This window comes from Mesoplodon bidens, assembly GCF_964165515.1.
Source record: "Mesoplodon bidens genome assembly, chromosome: 1".
Lineage (NCBI taxonomy): Eukaryota > Metazoa > Chordata > Mammalia > Artiodactyla > Ziphiidae > Mesoplodon > Mesoplodon bidens.
The window spans coordinates 34,055,474-34,082,122 of NC_138176.1; the positions used below are offsets into that span (position 1 = coordinate 34,055,474).

At 40.7% G+C, this 26,649-nt stretch overlaps 2 protein-coding genes across 8 annotated transcripts in view; one reads left to right on the forward strand and one right to left on the reverse strand.

Moving 5' to 3' along the window:
- Positions 1 to 22,518, forward strand: part of NOC3L (NOC3 like DNA replication regulator) — a 49,991-nt gene extending 27,473 nt beyond the window's left edge. Inside the window, exons 18-22 of one of the 4 annotated variants that reach the window (XM_081236677.1) lie at positions 924 to 1,052; positions 1,737 to 1,834; positions 5,223 to 5,307; positions 5,638 to 5,762; positions 21,805 to 22,518. In XM_081236677.1, coding sequence (XP_081092803.1) covers positions 924 to 1,052; positions 1,737 to 1,834; positions 5,223 to 5,307; positions 5,638 to 5,762; positions 21,805 to 21,871 — 504 coding nt within the window. In that variant the 3' untranslated portion in view covers positions 21,872 to 22,518. Of the gene's footprint in view, positions 1 to 923; positions 1,053 to 1,736; positions 1,835 to 5,222; positions 5,308 to 5,637; positions 5,763 to 10,089; positions 10,300 to 14,742; positions 14,833 to 21,804 lie in introns of those variants that run through there. The other 3 variants (XM_081236680.1, XM_081236678.1, XM_081236679.1) reach the window with 3 other exon arrangements.
- Positions 6,942 to 26,649, reverse strand: part of PLCE1 (phospholipase C epsilon 1) — a 312,833-nt gene continuing 293,125 nt past the window's right edge. For 2 of the 4 annotated variants that reach the window (XM_081236639.1, XM_081236636.1), the window contains exons 27-33: positions 26,376 to 26,494; positions 22,539 to 22,667; positions 20,677 to 20,886; positions 16,405 to 16,563; positions 14,725 to 14,943; positions 14,178 to 14,390; positions 13,594 to 13,979 (exon numbers count right to left, since the gene is read on the reverse strand). In XM_081236639.1, the coding sequence (XP_081092765.1) occupies positions 14,202 to 14,390; positions 14,725 to 14,943; positions 16,405 to 16,563; positions 20,677 to 20,886; positions 22,539 to 22,667; positions 26,376 to 26,494 (1,025 nt within the window). In that variant the 3' untranslated portion in view covers positions 13,594 to 13,979; positions 14,178 to 14,201. Of the gene's footprint in view, positions 11,153 to 13,177; positions 13,340 to 13,593; positions 13,980 to 14,177; positions 14,391 to 14,724; positions 14,944 to 16,404; positions 16,564 to 20,676; positions 20,887 to 22,538; positions 22,668 to 26,375; positions 26,495 to 26,649 lie in introns of those variants that run through there. The other 2 variants (XM_081236637.1, XM_081236638.1) reach the window with 2 other exon arrangements.

Here is a 26,649-nt window from a genome sequence, read left to right on the forward strand (position 1 = left end):
ATTGTTCTACAACTTTTTTAACACTTAATGGTGATGAACACATTTTGTGTCAGTACAAATACAGCTACTTGGTCTCTTTAATGACTGTTGGTTTAACAAATACTTACATAGTTCTTACTGTGTGAATTACACTGTTACAATGCTTTACAAAAATTAACTCAATTTTCATAACAACTCTGTGAAGTAGCTACTATTATTGTTCCCATTTTATAGATGGGGAAAACTGAGGTCCAGAGAGACTAAGAAACTTGTCTGAAGTGACACTGCTATTAAATGGCAGAGATGGGATTTAAATTTAGGCAGTCTGGCTTTTACACTTTGCATTTTTCTTTTTTTTTTTTTTTTTTTTTTCTTTTTGCGGTATGTGGGCCTCTCACTGCTGTGGCCTCTCCCATTGCGGAGCACAGGCTCCGGACGCGCAGGCCCAGCGGCCATGGCCCACGGGCCCAGCCGCTCCGCGGCACGTGGGATCCTCCCAGACCGGGGCACGAACCCGTATCCCCTGCATCGGCAGGCGGACTCCCAACCACTGCGCCACCAGGGAGGCCCTGCATTTTTCTTTTGATGGATGTAAGTTGTTTCCTTTTTTGCTATTATAAATGATGCTATAGTGAATATTCTTATAAGTGTATCTAATGTAATTATTTCTATAGGAAAGATTCCTAAAAGTGGGGTTGCTGAGTGAAAGAATATCTGTTTTCTTTTGCAAGATAAAATTAATTCTTTTCAAAGCAAGCTAATATTCTTTTGTTCTCTTGTGGAATAAACTTAAATTGCAAAAATTAAAACTAGGTATAAAGTGCATGTGCTTATAGCTCTTATGTAACTGTAAAATCAAATTATGTAAAAGTACAGAATCCAGTAACGTTCTTAAAATTCATAATATTACTTTAATTAATCCTTTTTATGTGACATTTTTGCAGACTTTCCCCAAAACAGATCTGTTGCTTGACAATGAATCTCAGGGTAGTGGAGTTTTCCTTCCTGAGCTGGATGAACCTGAGTACTGCAATGCTCAGAACACTGCTCTTTGGGAATTGCATGCACTGAGGGTAAGAGCCCCTCCTCCCCTTTTTGTGAGGGCTTTTTCAGTTTTTCCCCCAAGTAGTTATAATTGCCAGAGAACTTAACATATTTTGTTCTGGGACTGCCTTTCCTAGAATTCCTGTCTAAATACTCTGCATTTCACTTTGCTCTTACTATTAAGATGTTGAGATCCATTTTCTAAGGAAGCAGAAAGTGATTTCAGTATTATGGGGTGAGATTTCTTGAAGTCACTCCCTGACACTATTCAGAATAGAAGATATGTTGTCAGGCACATTTGTATTGGGTCTTATTCAGGGGGACTTCCAGAGGCCTGTGGCCCGCCAGTTTCAAGAGGGTTTCACCTACGTTGTGATCCTACAGTGCGGACAGAAGCATTATAGTGGAAATGTGTTTCAGGAAACCTGTTGTAAACTAACTTTTTTCACTCTGAAAGAGAAATTGCCTTTTGATTTTTCTTTTCATACTGTAAAAGCAAGACTAAGCTACTTCACTGGTAACTTGGTCATCAAACAGATTTGTGTTGGAATCTTGTGAGCGAAGATACTGTTTTTTTTTCTGTAGGTATGTGGTTCTAATGAATTACATATGCATATGTGGTTTTTTAAAAAAATTAATGTTTATTAAAGTGTAGCTAGTGTCTTACAAAATATTGACCCGTGCAAAATATGGTTGTCCTGTTTCCCCTTCAGCGCCATTACCATCCTATAGTGCAGAGATTTGCAGCTCACCTCATCGCTGGAGCCCCTTCCGAAGGCTCAGAGGCACTCAAACCAGAGTTGAGCCGAAGGTAGTATTTAGCATTGCCTTATTATATATAGAACTGCAAATTTCAGTTGCTAGCTGTTTTGACTATGAGAAGTCTGTTTTACAAAGTAATAGATTTCAAAATGTAAAGTGCTGGTTGGTTATCTGGACTTGGTCCACTTCATATTCCTGAATTATTCCACAGAGAAAACATTTCTGACTGTGATTTTGTTAGTTTGTTTTGAGTAATTACTTAACCTTTTTTTTTTTTTTTTTTTGGTCATAAAACGGTTTCACATGTACAGGTAAGTAGAAAGAATAGTGAATCCCCATATGCGCATTACTTAGGTTCAACATTTAATAAGATGATGCCATATTTGCTTTATGTGAAGGTCCATGAGTCCATCCACAGAACCTTTTTTTTTTCCCCCTCCAAATGGTTCTGCTAGGACAAGAAAGGGAAAAGTGAGGAGGGAGAGAAAAGAAGTGTTTTGAACACTGCCATCCAGAAGGGAGCAGTTTCTCTCCTTGGCCCTCATAGCCATCTCTGTTCAGTGCCCCCGACCTGTGAGAGTTTGGACTGGCTCTTCCAGCATTCACCTTACACGCTTCCAAATGGGGAAAAGCGTCCTTCTAAAAGAAGTTTCTTTTCCCACAACTTTTTGATCTGAAAAAAATTCGTACAGAGAAGTTGAAACAGTAGTAATTATCATTTTTCCCCCACAAAATCAACTAGGAAATACTTCAGTTATACAGAAAAGAAGAGAAAATGGTATGACACCCTTGTAATATTCCCATCACTCAGAATTAATATTTTGTTGCAGATTTTTCCCCTCCTTTGCAAGCCCACTGGTTTCTTTAAATCAGAAATCACAGACAAGTGACCTGTAGGCAAGATTTTCTTGCCTCTTCAGAGTTTGAACAAGAATCTAATTGGTTGGTATCTTTTAAATATTGGAAGAATTCGCCAAAAATCATTTCCAGCTTCTCTTGAAATACTGAGAGGTTTGATGAAACAGGTCTATATTTTTACAAGGCAGTAGTCAGCTGTATCCCTCTCTAAATGAGACATAAATTGTAATTTCCTGTAAACCCTTTTCCTTCTGGGTAGGATAGAGATAACCTTTGCTCTTATTAAATAGTAAAATGGCCATTTACTTCTTTCATCCCTCATACTTCCCACCTGTACCCCAGCTTTGTTTTTCAAAAGGAAAAGGAGAAAATGATTCTTTGTCACTTCTTCACAATCCTTTTCTGGTATGTTTTTGTCAGAGATCTTCACCATTTGCCTCATTTATGCCAGAGGTTTCCTTTTCTGGAGGAAGTTGAATGGATTATCCCAAAGGCTTGAGAAGGGAGACTCTTGATGGGCTTCCCCTGGGGAGTGGAGCTTGGGGTGTGAGCCTGATTGCATCCCTTGCCGGTCTCCTTTGGAGAATATTAACCAATCTCAAATCATTAAGGATTCATTTACATGCATGAGTATAGACATTTATTCTGTCCTGATTGGCCTCTCCTTGCTTTCAATCCAGGCAAACAAGTGAAGGGTTGAGCTGATTGAAATCCATGGAAGATGACTCCATGCCTTATGCTCTCATGACTAACTTACACTTAGTTGCATATCGTTCACATAACTGGTTGAGTTGGGATTTGATCATATTGAGCTTGAGGGCTTTTTGCTCAGCCTTCTTTTTGTCCAGAACTATGTTTCTAAATGTATACCAGACCTCTCTGAGGTGGATTTAGTTGGATAATGATGTCATAACATGGGGATTTAGGATTTATTTTATATAAGTGTGTTTTGTTGGTTTCCAAAGAAAACAAAAACAATAATTAGAAAAGATATATGCATTCTTATGTTCATTGCCACATTATTTACAATAGCCAAGATATGGAAGCAACCTAAATGCCCACCAATAGATGAATGGATAAAGAAGATGAGGTATACATACACACAATGGAATATTACTCAGCCATGAAAAAAAGAATTAAAGCTTGCCATTTGCAACAACATGGATGGACCTAGAGGGAATTATGCTAAGTGAAATAAGTCAGAGAAAGACAAATACTGTACGATTTCACTCTAAAAAACAAAACAGGGCTTCCCTGGTGGCGCAGTGGTTGAGAGTCCGCCTGCCGATGCAGGGGACACAGGTTCGTGCCCCGGTCCGGGAAGATCCCACATGCCGCGGAGTGGCTGGGCCCGTGAGTCATGGCTGCTGAGCCTGCGCGACGGGAGCCTGTGCTCCGCAACGGGAGAGGCCACAGCAGTGAGAGGCCCGCCTACCACAAAAAAACAAAAACAAAAACAAAAACAAAAAACAACAAATGAACAAACAAAGCAGAAACAGAGTCATAAATACAGAGAACAAACAGGTGGTGCCACAGGGGAGGGGGTTAGGAGGAGGAGAGAAATAGGTGAGGGAGATTAAAAGGTACAAACTCCCAGTTGCAAAATAAATGTCACAGGTATGAAATGTACAGTGTGGGATATATAGTCAATAATTATATAATATCTTTGTATGATGACAAGTGGTAAGTAGACTTATCGTGGTGATCATTTTGAAATGTATAGAAATATCAAATCATCACTATGTTGTGTAACAGGAACTAACAGAGTTGTAGGTCAATTTTACTTCAAAAACAAACAAACTCATAGAAAAAGAGATCAGATTTGTGGCTACCAGAAGGGGGAATTGGATGAAGGCAGTCAAAAAGTACAAACCTCCAATTATAGGATAAATAAGTACTAGGGATGTAATGTACAACATGATAAATATAATTAACAGTATTGTATGTTATATATGAAAGTTAAGTGAATAAATCTTGAGTTCTCATCAGAAGGAAAATTTTTTTTTCTATTTCACTAATTTTTTTTTTTTTTTTTTTTTTTTGCTGTACGCGGGCCTCTCACTGCTGTGGCCTCTCCCGTTGCGGAGCACAGGCTCCGGACACACAGGCTCCGCGGCCATGGCTCACGGGCCCAGCCACTCCGCGGCATGTGGGATCTTCCGGGATAGGGGCACGAACCCGTGTCCCCTGCATCGGCAGGCGGACTCTCAACCACTGCGCCACCAGGGAAGCCCATTCACTAATTTTTTATCTATGAGATGATGGAGGTTCACTAAACTTATTGTGGTAATTCATTTCATGATGTATGCAAGTCAGATCATGCTGTACACCTTAAACTTACACAGTGCTGTATGTCAATTATATCTGAATAAAACTGGAAGAAAATAAAACTGGGGCAAAAGATTTTAATGAGAAAAAAGAAAAACGACAGCAGGATTATGTTATATATAGGCTTAGAATAATGAGTACAATCTAATTGATTTCTCTGGGTACAGTCTAATTCTCTGGGTACAATCTAAATATTTTCAAGTTACACAGATATGGTGGTGTCTTTACTTTTCTTATATTTGTGATTATAGATCTGCTGCAGAACTTTTTGAGGCTTATAGCATGGCAGCAATGACATTCAATCCTCCTGTTGAATCTTCAAATTCCGGAAGGAAGGTATGTGATACTTTTCTTTTTTTTTTTTAAAGGATGAAATAAAAACTAAATTAATATGTCTCTTAATAACATGATTTCAACTTGCTTATTTCGTGTTAGGAGTTGATGGTAGGATAGATTTCTGGGGTTGGAATTCTATAGAGACAGTCAGGAGACTGTTTCATTCAATGTAGGATATGGCTGATATGTCCAAGACCTGACCCAGCACCTGTCGTTATGTTTCATGTGTTAGTTTGGTGTCAGCTGTTGCCATTTTTAACTTTGCTTACGGCTTGGCTTTTGCTTATGGCATAAACAAACTTTTAACTCATACTTTTAATATTTTTTCAGGATAAAGTGTTACAAGGGGATTCATTTTTAAGTGAAGAGATAAGTCAGCTAATCAAAAGACATTGTAGTGAAGTTACCACTCAGTTGCCTCTGGATTTCACCAAATATTTGGAAACATCACTACGGTAGGAGAAGAATGAAGAGTCAGGGGACTTTGTTGTATATTTGTGTGTTTGTGCAGATGCACATAAAGATATATTGTTAATTTAGGACCTTCTCTTGAGGAGGAAGAATTATCCTTTGTGTGGCACAGGGTTCTGCCCCAATTCTGAAAATATGCACAGGAAAATCAAGACCATGAGATTGCTTTCTACCATTCAGTTACTCTTTATAGCCAAATACTTTTTATAATGAAATAAATGTTTTTTTTATCGTACCACCATGATGGAAGTGAGAAACATTCTAAATTTGAGTGTATATATTTTTATGAAAATTTTTGAGAAAAGAAAAAATAGCTTGCAATTGGATACCAGGTTCTTTGGCTCTTAATGAACGATATGCTTCAAGAAGTAACCTAATTTGGCATTTGTGAAAAAGAATGAGTGCTCATCATGGCTACTTTCAAAGAAAGTTTGAATGTGATTCTAGTCTCTTCGAAGTTCGTCACATTTTCTGACATGCTCTGGAGGGTGATGGTGGAAAAAACCAAGTCTGAGACTTTCTTTACCATTCTGTTTTAAGGAAAAAAGGGTACCCAGCGAGGGGCTTTTTTTTTTTTTCTCCCTTCATTCTTTTTTTTAACAGATGAAATGCCTATTCTTATGAATATAATTAAAAAGCAGTATTTTATGTGACAGCTATTGCCATATTCTAGGAATGGCATATGAAATAAGTGTTTTAATGACCAGGTTATAAATATCCTCTACTGTGAATAGCTGAATAAAACAGGTGCTTTTTTCTGCTTTCTATTCTTGTGAGCATTTAAAAAAATGCACAGCAGTCCAACTAAATAGATCTATTTCTTCAAAGCTGTAGAAGCCAAATATTTTGGCCTAGGGTAGTGCTTAAAGTTCTTTTTTTTCTCATGAAGTAAATGAAAATAGAAAGTTCCTTTACCATTTCAGCAGAGTGGGGAATATTCAGCTTAATAGCGCATGTTAATCTTTTAGCATATTATATGTGGTTTTAAAAAGTGTTTTTAAGATCAATTTTTTTAGGCTTGATTATTTAATGGTGAGAAATGTATGGTTCATTATATAAATACTTGCTTTTAATGCACTTTTTAGATATTAAAGTTCAGGAATGTTATGAATATTTGTTTAGATGACCAAGGGGTCTTTTGCCATTGGAGCACAAGTGACCAGTACATGTCACAAATCATTTATTTTCCAAACATATACAAATACATTTATATTTCACGTTGGCAGCAAAAACTATAGTTTAAATGAAAAATCAGTTTTAAAATAAAAATTCATCAACTATTTCACACTTGTATTATGCTTTTAACCTTCTTGTTACACAGAGAGAATCACAGTGGGACCATAAAATTATACACCTTGTATTTGAATATCCTATATGAATTTGAGGATGAAACATTTGTGCACTAACTTCTGTAGCCTTGTACTGATGAGTTTCATTTTCAGAACTAAATATTATAGTCATTAATAATAACATACACACACCCTGAGGCTATAATAAACTACAGCCTTAATGTCTATTTTTTTAGCTAGATAAATATTGAGCACCTACTATGTGCTTAGCACTGTGCTAGGCACTTAAAAGTGAAGTCGGGTAATAACAGGCATAAGACGTAGCCTCAGTCTTCCATGCCCTTGCATGTTGAGTCAGAGCATTCACACATTTTTTTGAATGCAACATTACCCAATTCAGTGTCAGAGTGAGTTGTTTCAAAGTTCAGAGACCTGTATCATCTGAAATAGGGAAGGTTTCAGAGGCCTGCTGGATGGCAGACTTGAGCATAGTATGTTTTGGATCTAAGAGATGTGTACGAACAGCTTGGTAATCATAGAGATTCAGTATTTCAAAAACATTCAGGTATTCCTGTCAGAATCCTTACCCATCATGCAAGGACTGCATTTAGGAAGTTGATAGGAAGAAATGGCAGAGAACATATAAATTGTTAACAATGTACTGTATCATGTTGACCCAAGTTTGGGCTTTGTGTAAGAGGCAGTCTCCTTTTCTAACAACTTTTTGGAGGGTCCAGGTATTCTCCTCTTCTTGCCTTGCTGCTGATTTAAGAGAAGCAACTAAAAGTGTTTGAGGCAGCCCGCTAGAGAGCTTTCCCTGTAGGCTGCCTCTCACTATGCCAAGAATCCTCCTTACTGGCATGGGAGCAGAGTTGTGGAGCTTTGTGTTTTAGTTAATTCAGTTTTACCAGGCCAGTACGCAAGCTCTGATTACTTTTCAGAATTAAGCAAGGCCTTCGGGTGTCTGGCAGAAGAGGAGACATCTACAAAAATACTAGAAAGGGAGAGAACAGAGGAAGGGGAAGATGTGTTTTAAAAAAAAGTACATACGGAGCCATAGGGGAGGCCCGCTTTCATTAATGAGCCTCCAGTGTCTCCAGAGCCATCAAGATGGGAGAACTTTGTGTGAAAGTAAATTTGACTTTTGACTCACTTTTGTTGAGTCTAGACTCCATATTTCTCCCCAGCTGGAGAATTTATAAATAACTTTTACTTGGTAAGGATGACACGAAAAGAGACGTTCCTTTAAGAAGGCACTTTCTGCCCAAATAATGTTACTTCCTGCAGATTTATCCTCAAACTTATCCTCAACTCCTTCACACCCTTATATAATCTCACATTAGTTTGCGAAACAAACAATTACAGAGGAGGTAACTGAGAGGAAGTTAATCTGTTTTTTCCAGCATCACACATCACATCAGATTCTTATTTTAATCTTTTCTTGCCAGCTATCATAACCTTAAAAGTGGCACCACCTAACAGAATTCATGCTCCTTTCTGTTTTTAGTGAAGCATTTTAAAATACTTTTTTTCAAAATCTTGTAATAAATACAGCTTGCATATTTGTTCATTTATTGGGTGAAGTAGAAAAGAACAGCTTATTGCTTTGCCAGGCAAAGGGGGCCACAGCGGGCTAATGCCCTCAAAGCTGCGTGTCCCGACCTGGAGGGGGTAGTGAGGAGTTTTATAGTAATGGTTCAAAGAGCGCCATCAGCTCATGGACATTCTGATTGGTTGATGGTGAGGTAAGTGGGAGTCAGCATCATCAACCTTGTGGTTCCGACAGCTCTGGGGTTTGCGTGCTTGTGGGCACCATACCCTTCGTTTCTCCCACTTGGTGGGGGTTTCAGCCAGCTTGTATATATTTAGATTCTTTTCCATATCGACTTTACTGATGAAGGTTTGCTACCCAAATTTCTAATGGTATGGAAAATGTGAAGTAGTAATGGGTATAGTGTGGGTGACTATTTTAGATGCATTCTAAATGGGGTAATTTCTTTCATTTGCTATAGTAATATAACTGTATAATTCAGAGAAGCTCTAAATCAAAATTTCCTACTTTTGGCAGACACCAGGTTGTGCTGGTTAGCTGTAAGAGTAGAGCAGTCCCCCCTAAAGTCCCCAAGACTCAAATACAGTAGAGTATGTCCTTTCACCTCAAAATGAACCACCAAGTTGGGTTGCAACATAGGCCGGAGGTTGGGTTCACTCACTTGCTAAAACCTAGTCTCCCTTTCAGTCTCAAGGTAAGTTTCAGATTTTTTGTTAAGGGCCATGGGGTGGGGTGCTGCAGGGCTTAGAGTCAAGGCCAAGTGATAAACCTAATGAGACCAGTCTTGCTTTCCATCTCGCTACTCTGCACAGTTTTCATCTTGACTCTTGCCAGTTAGACCAGTAACCCAATTTTTATGACACAGTAAGCCCAACCAGAGGAAAAAAATGCCTCTTAGGTTAGAGAAACTTGATTACGCTTTCTGGAATATTTTTTAAAATGAGGCAGCATTGTACATTTGTTGTAGACTGATTATTTGATTTAAAAAGAAACCTGTAGCACTGTACAAATGACATCAAACTGGAATAGTCTGAATTCTGTTGACAAGCAAACGTGGCTCTTCTAGCATTAAAGCTTTGACTCAATCAGAACTTCCAATAACATGAAAGCTGGGCCGTGTGTTTTTAACACTTCTGTTAGAGTATGCAAAGAACTTGGGGATTGTTTTATTCATTTTTTTATGGTGAAAAACTTCTCAAAGCAAAGGTTAGGATTTTTAGTGTGTTTTATAATTTGAAGAAAAACGTCTTAAATTTTAATGTCAATAGAAAGATAAAATTTGGATTTTACGTAGAGGAACACCTTTCATTTTAAAAATCATAATTTGCTTCATGCCAAGAATAAGAAGAATCCTTTACACGTACATGATGGTTTTATACAGCGAGGTTTTTAAAATAATTTACATTAAATGGCAAGTTACATGAAATTCTGGCCTATTTCAGATATTCAGAGCATACATTTTCTTTTTAGGAGATTTGTCTTCAAATAGTGAGATAGACCCACTAACGCTTCTAATCTGCAAGCAATATCAAGAAAGCTATGTATAATAAATATATAGGTACAATGTCAGTACAAACCTAGTAAAATAAATAAACACCAACAATCTACTTTTGCTTTAAAAACATGGTTAAGTTTCTTGTTAAGATGTCACAACTCAGTAGATGTTATACGTTATTCTAACTTCATTTTATGGAAACCAAAAGTCTGTGAATATATAAGCAATAAACGTAAAAAAACCCAACATCATTCTGTAGCTAAAAAGAAATACTACAGAATTCACAATGATACACAATATAGAAACTAAATTGAATTACTTTTTAATGAATCTTACAGGACATATTTACACTTGCAATGCCCCAAATCTTCCAATTCTCAGCCATAAAATGTATGACTAAACTAGCCTGCTTGTTTTCATACCTCTGCATCTTGTTCTCAGTTTTCTAAGTCAGGTCAGCAAACTATGGCCCTTGGGCCAAATCCAGCCTGCCACCTGGTTTCGTATGGCTCTTGAACTAAGAATAGTTTTTACATTTTTAAATGATTTTAAAAAATCAAAAGAGGAATATTTATTACATGGGAAAATTATATGAAATTACAATTTCAGTGTCTTTATATAGTTTTCTTGGATCACAGCCACATTCATTCACATACGTATTGTCTATGGCTGCTTTTGCACTACAGCTGAGTTGAGTCATTGCAGTGGAGACCATATGGCCCATAAGGCCTGAAATATTTACTGTCTAGCCCTTTACAAAGTTTGATGACCCTTGTTCTAAGTCAATTATTGCAAGGTTAGCAATGGTTTTTCCAACTGTTGACACGTGTAAAATGGCAGTCTGCTGGGCTTCTTTGCTTCATCAGGAAACTGGTTGGTAGCTAGCCCTGTGCCATTTTGCTTGACCTCAGTGTGGACCTCATATCGCAAGTTCAGAAATCATCAATTTCCAGTTTAAGTCTAATGAAAATAAGGAAGTTATATTTGTTTCCATCATGTTCATTCTTGACTTTATAACTTCTTGCCCAAAGATCTCACCTGTAAAATTGTATACATAGGCTTGTTAGTCTCTTTAAAGTGAAGGAGCAGAAATGTTCATAGTGTAGCAAGATTTAAGGTTGTTCAACCAACAGAAACCCAAGCTCTGGTGACTGGGTTTGGGGGAGAGACTATTTCCTATAAACTCACAGTGGTAGAACATGATGTTCCTGGGAGGTGGAACATTAGGCTATTTCTGCCCTGGAACATCACATTCTTTAGAAAGATTTTTTTTTTTAACCATAATTAAACTGTTCAGCTTTAAAAAAAAAAAAAAGGTGGACTTCTGTCAACTAGTTGAGTAAGTTAAATAATTATTTGTTTAGAAATTCTTAGATTATTATTAGGAGGTAACTTGAAACTTTAGAGGTGAATATTTCAGAACAAATAACATGAAATATTATATCACTCAGAAAGCAATAAAAATATTAAACTGGTTTTCTTATGAGCATAAACAGAAAGGCCCTTCTTTTTTCACAAACGCTTTCTTCGAAACACCATTCGTAAAATTAATAACATGGGTTCTATATTCCCATAGATGCACCAATGGCTATTACTATTATTATTATATCAATGGCTATTTTTATTTTATTTTTTAATTAAAAATATTTATTTATCTATTTATTTATTTGTCTGCGCTGGGTCTCAGTTGCAGCACAGGGATCTTCGTTGCCATGTGCAGGATCTTCAGTTGCAGTATGCGGGATCTTTTAGTTGCGGCATTCATTTCTTAGTTGCGGCATGCGGGATCTAGTTCCCTGACCAGGTATCGAACCTGGGCCCCCTGCATTGGGAGTGCGGAGTCTTAGCCACTGGACCACCAGGGAAGTCTCTCAATGGCTATTTTTTTTTTTTTTTTTTTTTTCTTTTTGCGGTATGCGGGCCTCTCACTGTTGTGGCCTCTCCCGTTGCGGAGCACAGGCTCCGGATGCGCAGGCCCAGCGGCCATGGCCCACGGGCCCAGCCGCTCCGCGGCATATGGGATCCTCCCAGACCGGGGCACGAACCCGTATCCCCTGCATCGGCAGGCGGACTCTCAACCACTGCGCCACCAGGGAGGCCCCCAATGGCTATTTTTAAAGAGGAGCTTCCCCAAGTTTAGTGAAAGATGTGAGGTCAATTGACTGATTCTGAATATCTGCTTACTGTAGGAAAATTGAGTCCAAAGGCTATTGTCTAAATCACCACCACCCTCCCTACTCTCCTAAAATATAAGCAACTAGTAATGCTCATTATAGCAAGCACATTATTTTAAAGTCAAATTTCTAGTGGAGTTGTATTCTTACATACTTATTAATCTTCTGGCACACTGAGGGCTCTTTATGTGCATAGTGTAATTTCACTCTGTCATTACGGAGGTTATAATAGGTGTGCATAACATTATCACACCTATGATTTATTTGATGCTAAGTTCTTGATATGAAAAACAATATTTGAAATTTTGATCACTGTCTTTATTGTGTGCTCACACACCCACTACCATTGTGAGTCACTTTCCAGAAGTTGGAGAGGCTTAGCATGGTACTTAATCCTAAAGCTCACTGGGCTTTCGGAGACACTGCCTGTCTCGGTGACACTGTGGCAGGAAAGGAAGTGAGTCTGAAATTTAAAAATGGTATACCAGAGGTACCGCAACAGAAAATGGGTGCTGAGCCGTCTCAGAGTCTGGAACAGCCTGGGGCTTCACTATTCTCTGCATATTCACCATTATCTGATGCTATGTGATGTGGATTGCTGCCATAGAGCTGAGATTTCTTTCTGATGAGTCTTTGCATACAGAACCTAAAAAGCCCTGACTCAAGATAATGGGATGGGGCTTCCCTGGTGGCGCAGTGGTTGAGAGTCCACCTGCCGATGCAGGGGACATGGGTTCGTGCCCCGATCCGGGAAGATCCCACATGCTGCGGAGCGGCAAGGCCCGTGAGTCATGGCTGCTGAGCCTGCGCATCCGGAGCCTGTGCTCCGCAACGGGAGAGGCCACAACGGTGAAAGGCCCGCGTACCGCAAAAAAAAAAAAAAGATAATGGGATGTGCAGAAGTTCTGGAGGAGGCAGTTTCCTGTATTTGGCCTCGTCTGTTTTGAAAGAGCTTTCTTTGTAAGTGTATACGGGGCACCAATTGTTTTAGGAGTTGCTCCTTAAACATTGGCTCAATGTATCAGTCTTCTTTTTTCAGTCAAATTTGGCCCTGTCAAGAGATATTAATAAATTCTTTAATTATGAGCTTCTACAAATAATCTGATTGTGATGAAGACAGATGATGCAGCTCTGTAGTATAAGCAACAATGCCTTCACTGTGCAGTTGGTCTCTTGAGAATTTTAAATCTTAGAACTATGATGGAACAGGTGAAAGGTGGGCGTTAATAATCCCTTGGGTTCATTAAGAAACTGAGTGAAAAGAAGAAATCTATGTTTGGTTTCCTCACATGCTTTTTCTTTTTTTAAATTCAGGTTCCATATAAATAGTCTGTTTTAAGATAGAATGAAATTTACTCTCTATATGAATACCAAGCAGTAAGCTGGCAACCAAAGGCATGATTTACTGCAGGCTGTTATGTCATTTTGCTTTCTTTTTAATCATTACATCCTGGATGCCAGATTTTAATTTTTTAATTGAGGCAGAAGAAGTTGAGGTTGTTGAGAGTAAATCAGACCTAAATTAGAAGAACATCAAACTAGAAATACAAAGGAATAAAAGCTGAATGGCCCATAGCAGCCCTTCAAGAATGTTCATATGAGTTACCAGTAATTAAGACAGTTCTGTGTCTGATGAAATAAGGCTGTTGTAGTTTGGGCAAGTTTGTTGTCCTCTTGGGGCCTTTAGTTATCTACAAAATAAGGAGATCTAAAATTATCAGTGCTGAAGTGATGTGTATCTTCAGAGCCCTTCTTCTGTAGGGTACCATTCCTACCTGCCTCAGGGACATCCTCCTCTTGGAAAAGACCAATGACAGTGTACAGACTGTGTCCTACAAAGTAGTGTAAGTTGACCCCCCGTTTCAGAACAGTGCAAGGACTCAGAATACCTGGGTAAAACGTGCTACCCTTGCTCATTGTCGATAGTCTATCGTGTCACTGGAGGACAAGCCGCCCACAGGTTTCTCCTCCTTGTTTTGGACATTTTCTGAGGCCAAGACCTGAGAAGGTGATGTGAGTCCTCGGGGCTGTTTAGTCGACTTGGTGAGCTTCTTGAGTTCGCTTGCAAAAGAGATGCCTTTTCTTTTGTCTTCTCGGGATGCCTGTGGAAAACGAGAATCTTCCGTTGGTATTAGGTTAAATTAGCCAGGGTCCCCAATCACATGACACTATCAGAAAAAGCCCTTTCTTGTTCCCTTTCTAGTAAGTAGAGCTTTGGAAAGCAGGGCTGAGGGACTCCCCTCTCAGGACTGTGTAAGCTCAGAGGGGAAGACATTTCTTTCCACACAGTGAAAACAGAGCCAAACAACATTCTTCCGACTAATTTCCTTGACTCGGGAACTTCCTCCTAGATTTCACTAGCTCCTGAATTTGATTACACTGTAGTTACGAATATCAAATAATTTGTGAAGAGAGAAAAATAATCTTGCACTTTACCTGCACTTGTTCCTTTAGCTTAAGGATGAATTTTCCTGCACCTTTCCACCTGCTTTGAGCTTGAAAGACACACTCCTGATCCAAAAGGACACGCTGGGAGGACTTTGGGGTAGAAGACTTCCTGTTGGCAGTGTCTTTCACCACCTCTTCCAAAAGCACGTAATCACCCGGGTTCGGGTTGCTCAAGATGCTATAGGAATATTTGGCTTTGCATAAGGTCTGAAACACAAGTTATGATCAACTGAATAAAGACACACTATCTCCAACACCTGCTTCACTGTAGATGAGACTTTGAGGTGGGAAAATATCAGACTTTAAGAGATGGAGGGGGTCTTTCAGATCATGTCATCCCACTTCTCATTATACCTTGTCATAGTTGTAGCTAGCTTATAGGAACTTCCCCACATTGCCTCATTTAGCTTCACAACCGTCCATGATTTAGGTGTTACTATGCCCATTTTCCAGACAAGGAAGTTTAAGCATACAGAGGTCAGGCAGATTCCAGTGGATGCACAGCTAGTAAGTAACAGAAAAAGGACTTGAACTGGATTTTCTGCATCCACCAAAGCTGGTAGAGACGGAAGGTCATGCAGACAGTGAGAGACAGAAGTTTGACCCTCAGGAGCCTCTCTGTCCCACGAGGCTCCCTCTTCATCTCAGTCTTGGATGTTAGAACTTACCTGGTCTCACTTCTCATTTAGTACAAGATTATCTTTCATTTATGCATTTATTCACTCATCACATGTTTAGTGAGGGCTTACTATGTCCCAGATACTGTATATAGTTTGGGGAGTTCCAGGTCTATTAAGGAGGCTAATATTAACCAAACTATCATGCAATAAGAATAGCAGATAGCACTTAAGTAGTGTTTGCCATGTGCTAGGTGTTGTAATAGGCGAATGTGCTTTACATATATTTACTTAATCTTCACAATACCTCTATAAGGAAAGTGCTAATGTACCATCTCCATGTTATCTGCATGGTAGCTTAGCACATGGTGTTGTGCTGGAGTCCACTGGAATCAGATGTGGTGGGAGGATTTACAAGATAGAAACTGGCAAATGCTACAAAATCAGGGCTTTTTTTTTTTTTTTTTGAAGAGAGCCAGTTTACCAGCACTCCAGTGTAACTAAGGCACAGATGGTTCAATAACTTGTCCAAGCTCTCAGAGCTAGTAAGAAGTAGAGCTGGGATTTGCACCTGGAGCAATCTGATCTAGAGTCTGTTAACTGTTACGCTATCTTCTCAAGTGAGTGTTTAATAAACGCCAACCATAACAGGGCTTCAAAAGAAGGAAACAGAGTTCTGTGAAGCCATGTACACAGAGAAGCATGACCAGAGGAGGGGAGAGGGTCAGAGGAGGCCTCCTGCATGTCCTCTGCAGGATCCCTGAGAGATGGCCATTAAGTATTGGCTTAGGCCTTTCTGGGATGATGACGTTCCCGCTCTGCAGAGCCACCTTCTAGATCCATTATCGAGGCTTCAGAGAGAGCCTGACTCACAGTAGATACTGGGCAAGTATCGTTGAAGGAATCAGTATTTCCCAGCCTTAAGAGGCACGCTGTCCCTTGTCAGGTCCCCTTTGTTCTAGAACCTCATTCACAAAGGGAGCTGAAATCTGATTTGTCCCAATAGTTCACACTGAGGACAGGACTGAGGTGAGGAAGGGGAGGGCTTCACCTGCTGAATGACGTCCTGCGCGGTGCTGACGCGGGGCGCCTTGATGACCGTTCGCGGTTGCTCTGGAGAAACGTCGTGCACTTGGACAAAGAAACTCTCCTCCTCTGAGCTCAAGATCATCTCCTTGTCATCTTGAATGATGCTCTTCTCTTCCAGGTTCTATGTTAAAAAAGAAGAAAAGTCTGAGTAGATGGTAAGATGATGTAGAATAAGGAAAGAAAAACCTAGCAAAAATTTGACATGGATCTTGGTAATGTGGAAACAACTTCTTAGCTTTATATTCCATACGCTAGTTACTACTTCATAAACTATTCTAAAAGGATACACATCTCTTCTTAGAGGAGGAAAGTACTGTAAGTTTCTGCTGATGTTGACACAATGATAAGGTTTGGTCCAGAACAAGCCAGTAGATCTGCTCCTATTAGCTGTGGGTTTTGAGTCCAAATCAGCTAGAGATAAATTTGTAAAAAGACAATATGCCATTTTGCCAATTACTAAACGCCAAATAAGAACAATAAATACATTTAAGAGAAATCTACCCATTCCCCCACAGACCTTGAGCACTTAAGAAATGCTAGACATCTGAAATGTGAAACATGCAAAATCGGCATTCAGGCGGGCTAGATGAACAAAACCCACAGTGGAAAGGCTAAAACAATGACTGGAAGTAAGTCACATCGAAATGAATATCAACAAAATTCTCAAGAATTATGAGAATTGGTCATCAGGTTAGATGGCTTTTGGTGGGTTGGCTTTCAGTGAATTTTACATATATAATTATATATTACATACACATATATCTATAGACATATGTATCTTTTAAAAAATTTTCAAGCGGTAAGGAAATATATCAATAAAAAGGCAAACTTCCCATTTCTACCTTTTTCCTTTTTCTCTTCCACCCCTCCCATCTCATTCTCCACAAAAAACCCACTGTTATTACATTGCATATCCTTTTAACCATCTGCTATGGATATACAAATGTATTTTTGTGTACGTGAATAAATATATACAAAGAAACCCTGGAATTATGTGAATTTAGATATAATATGATCGTCAAATGGCCCCTGTTCTCTGTTAGCCCCATTCTCAAATGAGGTCATGTAAAGTTGTCCTCCGCAAGGGGGAGGCAAGGCAAGTGAGCAGTAGGGAACCCCATCTCAGGAAGTGAGGATGTGGCAGGAAGGCCCTCCAGTCCCCAGCATTCTAGCTTAATCTCAGAATAGGCCACAGAAGTGGTGCTACCTAACCAGAAGACTCCAAGAATCACTGTCATTGTCCTGGAAAGTCCAGCCAGCCCCAGGACCTAGAATAGTCCCCCACTGATTTTGAAGTCAAAATGAGCAACTGTCACCAGGTGGCGCCAAACTGTAGCCAGGACCAGAAAGGACTGGCTCCTGGGGCTTCTCACCAACCAGGCGCACAGCCTCGCCCCAATCATTTCATTAATCTTGCAGTCGTGGTCCTTAGAATTTACACAACTGAACTGTTTTGACCCCATTCATCATATTACGCGTGAGAGGGAGAGAGCCATTGTCTATTTTTATTACATAAAATGAGACTGTACTCTAGTACCTATGTTATTCTACAACTCCTTTTTTCTCTCCACTTAAAAGACTGATCATCATTTCATGTCAGTTCCTAAAGATTTTGCATAATATGTCATTGCATTGATTATAATATATTTAACCAATCGGAGAGTGGGGTTGGGTGCTAATTCACATGACATAATTTATAATCTCAGGGTTCTGAAAGCTAGGATGTAAGTAAGCAAGACAAAAAACAAAAAAGTTCTAAGTTGCCACATAAAATATCCCAATGACCATGCATTGGGAATTACTTCTAAGAGCACTCCTTAGAGCCTTACTCAGAGCTTATTAATGTTTAAGCCGTTTTCAGCCACATTAGAAGCCACAGATTATGACCATAACAATAACCTTCATTTGCATATTCCTTTACAGTCTACTAAGCATTTCTCTACATACTGTCCACATGTTTGGCATGAGTCTTATGATAATCTTTTTGAGTCAAGCAGGGTAGTTCCTCTCAGATTTTACAAATTAGGGCATAGAGGTTTACAGAATTCAGATGAGCCATTGAAGGTCATCCATCTAATTTGTGTCAGAGCCAGGTTTGTCTGATTTCAAATCCAGCAGGTGTCAGAGGAGAGCATATTGACCATAAGAAGATACCTAACAGCTTGAGAGCCCAGAAGACAAGAAAATCATACAAAGCAGGCAGGCAAGATCAGAGGTAACGGACTGCAGCTTCATGGGCAAACTGCTTATGTATCTTACTAGTTCCACAAAGTAACTAAATGGAAATACTTATAGCCCAAATCTATCAGCTATGCCAGTGTCCGCTTGCATTCAATACGCACGCTGAATTCATTTCGCCAGTCAGTAAATTTGTATTGTGTGTTGCTGTGCAGCCGGTAAGCCTAGATACATGAAATATGATTTGTTATCTTTTGAGATGTATTTCAGTCATTTCGAAACTCTCCTCCCAACAAAGGCATATAAAGGAGAACTTGCTGTATTGTACTCATCAGAAAATGCTTCCCCTCTAATTTCTCCTCCTTTTTTCCAAATGCTTCTGTTCCACCAGCCTTTATTAAACATTCGTTCCCAATGTCTCTACTGCCTGCTGTCATATACATTTTAAGTTGCCTATGGGGCATCCCTTACTCCTGGTCCTTCCAACCATGTGATGAAGTTCCATGGCAACACTCAGCAGGCTGCCCACGTTTCCTCCTGCTCACCACCTCCCATGGTGCGTGTGGGAGAAGCCACGGAGACTGATGCAACTCCAGCCTGACCAGCACAGGGTAGTGGAAAGAACACTGACCTGGAAGCCGTAAGACTTGAGTGCTGTCTCCTTCTCACCCTGCGTGACCTAACTTCTCTGAACCTGTTTTCTTTGTGTAGAATGGTTTCCATTACATCATGAGATCATTCAAACTAGTGGGTGCTTGAGAGCGTTAAATGCTGTAAGTCGTGATGCAAAGATATGGTTTAACAAACTCACTTCTTCACTGAAATTGTTCATTTCTAGGATACTTTTTTACATGTGACAAAGACAATTAGAAATAGGAAAAAAAATTAGAGAGAAATTAAAGATGGCTTCAAAAATCCAGCTAAGCCCTCTATTTTCTCATAAAGCTATTATTATTAGAATTGCTTTTCCTCCGTCTTAGTAATTTGTGTGTCTGATGGGGAGAGGACGCTAGGGAGACAAGTACATTTCTTTGCTTAAAGCAAGTGTCCTTTTATCATCTAAGGCAATGTTAGGAGGGAAGGCAGTGGCTCTGGTTCCCAGAGGAGATGCTGGAGTTCTGTGGAGGCTGCAGACCACGTTCATAGTTAGGTAGAGAGTGAAAAAGTAACACATGATGCTGGAAATGGTCTCCTTATCATCTCTACTGTGTCCCAGCAAGCATGGACCAGCAATGGGCGTTTTACCAGCCCAGCTCTATTACCTGCCCCAAAGAGGCAGATCATGTGCCTAGAACAGGGCTTGGCACATTTTAGGTGCTCAATAAATATTTGTTTAATCGAATTGTTGAACTGATTCAACTGCTTCATTATCGACTTATCATGAGGTATGATTGTGTAATGATCTTGTGTGTCATTTTAAAAAAAGGGCAGTAAGTTAGTAGTGGGCTCCTATCAATTTATTAAAAAAAAAATGTGTTCCATCAGCAAACCCCATCAGGAGCCCAACAGTCTGGAGTTGACAGGCAGTCGTGTTGTTTCCTTTATGAGAATGATCATGGGAATATTGTTACAAATTCGGACCAAAGCTGAGAGGTTATTCTTACTTTGTGTAAAGTTATGGAATATTTTCAAAGAAATACTGTTATTTCACGTATTAGCACAAAACATTTTCTTGGCTAAAACTTGAAGAGGCAACAAACCCCCAAACGCAAAATGCCTACAGGCCTTCCATTACACACTACTGTGACCCTCATAACCATGTCTTCACATAAACAGATAAAACACTGGACGCACCACTGATGACGTGCTTCAGGAATCCTTCAGTTCTTTCTCCCCTTGTTTCCTAAGGGATGATTTTTAGACCGAATTTCTGTAACTTAGAGTTAACATTCTGAATATGTGCAGAAGAATAAAATCAATTCTCCACACTTACTTAAGAAGACTATAAAGCAAGTTGCAATGATAAGAAATTCTGAATTTGAGGCAGGCAGCTAGTGGTGAGGTGGTGAGTTACATATGAGCTGCTACAATGTAGGCTGCCCCAGGACACACTTACTTCCTGCTGGGTTTTTAAGACAATCCTGCCAACATATCCCTCTTCTGGAAACCAGCTGCTTAAAATCTGCATGATCTCTTCTTCTGGACCAATGGCTCTCTGGAACGGTTGTTTCCTACATTCATTCTTTTCTTTAGATATAAAATATTTTTCTTCCATTAAAAAATAGTCTGTGGCAATAGGTTTGGTGTCTTGATCAATGGTCAGACTCTAAAGAAAAAACAAAGGCAAATTTAGGCACACCTCTGAAGAGTGGGCAAAGGAACAAGTCTATTTTCATGGGGTTCGGATAGGTTTGATGTGCAATTTATAAGTGAAACCTACCCTGCAGTGTTGCATAATTCTTTTTGGAAGATCTAAGAATTCTCTTACGTCCAAAAAGGATTGTTTATGTTCATTCTGGGCAATGACACAATTTATTCATAATCCCCAGACAGTATAACTATTTTTCCCACTGCTGGAATGAGAGCTCTTACTGAATTAAAAACTTTAGGTTTTTCAGTCCGTGAACTTAGCTCTTTGTAATCTTGCAACACAGGACTGAGGGCAAAGAACCTAGTCCAGCTTTTACTAAGATAATCTCCCATTCTCCTTTTGGAAATACTCAATCATCTGCTAATCTCATCTGATCTAAATTCCTGGGAATTCCCCTTTCAATAAACTCTTTTGGCTGCGTTGGGTCTTTTGGCTGCGTTGCTGCGCGCAGGCTTTCTCTAGTTGCGGCGAGTGGGGGCTACTCTTCGTTGCGGTGCGCGGGCTTCTCACTGCAGTGGCTTCTCTTGTTGTGGAGCACGGGCTCTAGGCACGTGGGCTCAGTAGTTGTGGCTCGCGGGCTCTAGAGTGCAGGCTCAGTAGTTGTGGCGCATGGGCTCAGTTGCTCTGCGGCATGTGGGATCTTCTCGGACCAGGGCTCGAACCTGTGTCCCTGCATTGGCAGGTGGATTCTTAACCATTGTGCCACCAGGGAAGTCCAGAGTCACAACCTCTTAATTTTGTTTCATTTTATGATTGAGGCACTGACTGATGGTAAAGCATAATCCAGACACAGTAGGAGAACTTAGTAAACACTAGCCATCATGATAGTTTCTCTTACTGATGTTTTCTTTCACTCTTTTTTCTATTGTCCAGGTTACCGACAGAGGCTAAACTTGAAGTGAGTCACCAGAGAAGGCTGCCACCATCCGGCTTAGATTGAGCAAACGTTCTTCTCTTCAGGCATCCCCCCCACCGGCCCCCAACAATGATGCAAGGACTCGAGTCAGCACTTGGCACTGCTGCATCTCACTTGGAGAAGCAGAATGAACTGGGGATGGGGTGGGGCAGCAGAAGATTCTCAAGAAGACTCTGCTCGCCTTACCCCAGCCCCTGGTCTGTGGTCGATGCTGGGCTGTGGATTGTGTGGGGCAAGGCAGCTCCTACTACAGCAATAATTCAGGGCACGAAGCTTCCAGGAGCAGGTCAGTTGACACTGTTAGCTCCATGATAGGGCCAGCGTCACTCCCTCCCCAGTCCTGCTTTATAGCCCTGTGATTACTCACGTAGGGTGACAGTAATATGCTACTTTTTATGGGTGGTCCGTGGAAATGTTTCCTTCCTTTACATCATCATATCTTATAACGTCTCCAAAACCCCAACAGTGCTTTGTGATAGTAGACACCGAAGTTCATGGACGGACTGATTTAAAAAACAAAGCCCCCCAAACCCCTTGGTAGTAGCTTCTGTTTGATAATCTGTGAAGTCTGACACGAGCTGCTTTCTCTGACTTTAAGTCCGTTGTAAAATGTTGGGCAAAATGTTAACCTGTGCATAGAGATTCCCCTCAAAGGGGAACTGTTTATTAACTACAGGCTCAGTGAACTTACTTGTTGGAGAAGCTGCTTTGCCTTGGTGCCTCCGTTTATGGAGAAAACAGCAAAGGGCTCTGGACCTGGGACCCCATGTACTGTGACTCTGTGAATCTGCAAACATTTTCTTTCTTCTGTATTAAACATCTGTCAAGGAAGATCACATGGTTTCTCGTTCATTTACATTCTCATATTGTTTCTAGGCTACACCAATACAGAAGTGCTGGTTCTTAGGAAGTACGTATAGGGACACGTAAATGCAAAACAAGAGCATCCTTTTATAACCAGATGCATCTTTTTGTGATTCAGTAGGCAATGGTGCATCTTGCTTAATAGTCTAGTAAGAATATTTAGCAGCATACCACCAAAATATTAATTTATTTTAAATAACAGTGTCTCTTTCCATCATAATTAGGGGACTGATATTATCTGAAATGTATGTCAGTCCTTACTTACGAACAGACATTCAACAGTGTCTGTTGAGTTCCATCCCTCTTCAGGGCACTGGGCTAGAATTTTGGATGGTAAGATGATAAATAAAATATTCTGGCCTTAAGGAGCTTGCTGTCCAGGCATACAGATAATTATGATACAAAAAATATTTCTGTTAGGAGGAGTTGGGGAGGTGTATAACTCGCAAGTCTTTGAGCAGTTTGTATATTAAGATATATTCATTCATTTAAAATACAAAATCATTTATGGAGGGCTGGCAGGAATCAGACATTTTGCCTGCCCCTGGGGATTCAGGGAGAAATGGGACATTATCCCTGGCTTCAAGGGCTCCCAGTTGAATAGAACAGCTAGAAGAGAACGTGGACAATTATAAGTTGTCCACGGTAAGTTCCTTGGGAAGCCAGGTTTGGAGGAAATCAGAGAGCACCTCCTGAAAATGGTTATCATCTGAAGGCCCAGTGTGAATTAGCAGATAAAGAGTGGGACAAGAACATCCCCAATATTGCTATAGCCTGTACAAAGCGTTAGAGGTGGCCTAAAGCAAGGCATTCTGGGAACCTCAATGAATTCTGTGAGGTGATGGAGGGGAAAAGGCTGCCTAAGTATTTTGTTTATCATGCATTTTGTTTTTATTTGGTGTGGGGGAAGAGAGGTTGGCTGTTTTGTTATGCTTGTACAATGTGTTTTTATTATTTAATCAATTTTATTAAGACATGATTTGCATACCATAAAATGCATGCATTTTAATTTTATGGCTTAGCCTGCACTATATTTTTAAAAAGTTGAAATAGTTGCCAACATTTATGCCAGTCCAGATGTCCTGACAGTCTTGAAAACCAAAATATCTGGCAAAACTGCTTGGCAACAAGCAGCTGGAGCTGAGAGCAGGGTGGCAGCTGTCCCTTTAAATGACCCACGAGCTCTCGGCTTTCCCAGAGTAGCAAGGGTTTTTAACAGAAGAGTGACATGGTCAGATTTGAGTTTTAGATAGAACTGTCTAAAAGGCCCTAAAGGAGGACATACAGAGGTGGTCAAACTCAGAGGGAGGGGGACCAGGTAGGAACCCAGGGCCACAAGCCAGGTGAGAATGAATGAGGGCCAAGATGGTAGGGACAGATAGAGATGAATGGATTTGAAAGATACTAAGGAGACAGATTTATCAAGTCTTACATGGGGCAGTGAGAGAGAAGGAGAAGTCCAGGATGATCTTCAGTTACTGTCTTGAGCAATGGAAGGTGATGACTTCCAAGGTCAAAGAACACATATTTACCAAGCATATATGCTGCTGCCTAGGATATACCTAGGATGGTATGGTGTGATATAATTGAAAATAAATATCTGGTCTTTGCTCATAGCTCCTGGCACACATCTTCTAAACCCTCGGAATCTCTGGAGTGACGAGAGTTTTCTGTGTGCCGATAAGATGACTTACGGCTCTGGAGGCCCCTAGATGGCTTCAGGATGGGAGCTGATCACCAGAAAGACTAAGTCATGATTAGATGGTTGCAACTTTCAGCCCCTGCTACTGCTGACTTCGGGAGAGGGGAAAGGAGCTGGGGGTTGAGTTAATCACTAACGGCCAATGATTTACTCAGTCATGCCTATGCGAGGAAACACCCATAAAACCCCCTAAGAGACGGGATTCTGAGAGCTTCTGGGTTGCTGAACACGTGGAGGTGCTGGGAGGGCGGTGTGTCCAGAGAAGGCATGGAGACTGCTTCCTCTCCCCTCATATCTCACCCTATGTATCTCTTCCATTGGCTGGTCCTGAGTTGTATCCTTGATACTAAACTGGTGATAGTAAGTAAAGCACTTTCCTGAGTCATTCATGAGTCATTCTGTGAGTCATTCTAGCAAACTACTGGCCCTAAGGAGGGGGTTGTGGGAACCTCTTGGATTTATAGCTGGTCAGTCAGGAGTACCAGTGACAGCCTGGGACTTGCAACTGGCATCCGAAGTGGGGACAGTGCTGTGGGACTGAGCCCTTAACTTGTGGGATCTGATGCTCAGCCCAGCTAGATAGTGTCGGAACTGAACTGAACTGTAGGACACCGAGCTGGCATCAGAGAGTTGGAGAAGTAGTGTCGAGAAGACACCACACATTTGGCGTCAGAAGTGTTGTGAGGAAGAATGGTTCATTCATGGCATGTGTGGGATCTTCAGCTCTAATAGGGATTGAGGGCAACCAACCCAGAAGTGGACACTAAGCTCTGCCTTGCCTTTCTGAAAGCATCTAATTCTTGCTCTTAGGTACCAGGCAGCCCCGTCCCTGCTTCCCAGTCCTCTGCACCAGGCAGAGGCAATACCTCCCCCTACTCTGGCCCAAGTGCTGTGCTCAACTTCGATCACTCGTTGAAGGGAAAAGGAGGAGAACTTAAGAAAACAAGGTGAGGGACAGAGAAAGAGAAGAAACTGTTGAGGTTAGGGAAAGAGAAGCAGAGGAGAAAGCAGGGCTGTTCAGAGGTGGCAGCAGCAGTGGCTAAACCCAGCGCCACTGTGAGCGTAGAAGGCGCCTCTCCGAAGGTTGTGAGGACCCTGTTGCAGTACAGGATTGATGCAACCATGAACAGATCACTAAACATGTAAAGAGGCGATTGATGGACACCCTGTTACATTAATTTTTAAAGAGCAAGCAGAGTGGAATTAACCAGTTAATTAAAAGAGAGTTCCTTGTTTAAGCAAACAACCCTGCATTACTAGGGTGAGTGCTGGTCCAATGGTTCTCGAAGTTCAACGGCTTGGACCTTACCTGGGGAACTTGTTAAAACCCAGCTCCTGTAAAGGTGGCCCTTTTTGCGGTGTTCCTCTCCCACTCCCAAGAGTGCAGATGCTGTGTCTCCCGAGGTGCCGGGGCATTGCTAGCTTGCACAGTTACGTGTTGCCAGCAGCGCCTGGCTGCTCACCCGACCCTGCTCGCCTGTGACATCTGCCTCTGGACTGCTGAAGAAGCAAAGGATTTTCCTCATCTAACCTAAACTTTCTAGAAGTATCAAGATGCTTCCTAGCAGGCTTTGCATAATTAGCCTTTTCCCCGTGTTGTTATTTTTGGCTCACTTCCCTGGTAGGCACTATAATGTACTCGTTCAGCGTATGGGCTTTGGCACTAGATGAACTTGGGTTTATAGCTGTGTGACCTCAGGTGTACTTAGCTCTTACCTTCCTTTGTAACATGGAGATGATACTAATAGCTATTTCATGAAGTTATTGAAAGGATTAAGTGAGTTAGTATATATGTAAAGTGCTTAGAAAGTGTCAAGTGTCAGCCATTATTATTATTATTATTATTATTTCCATAGCTACCTAATCAATAACTCAAATGGACCATATTCCTGGACCACAAGAAAGCCTGCCTCCAGCATAGCAATCCCCACAAATAAGCTGAGTGAAATAGAACTTAATTACCAAAGAGGCCGGCATAGTATTGCCAGAGGAATTTTCTTCCATCCTCCTGCTGTTTATGAATAAACTAGAGACTTCCAAGAGTTCATTGTGGAGGTTTCGCAGCTGAAGATGTCGATATCCTGGAACAATGCAGAATTGGGAAAAGCTTGTTAGCTGTGCACTGCAGAGCTCTGCAAAGGAGATCCCCCAGGGAGGTCAGTAAATGATAGGGAGAAATAAGACTTTAAGATGGGCAGGGGTGACAACCAACTGATGCCTTTTCCCCAGGAGTGTT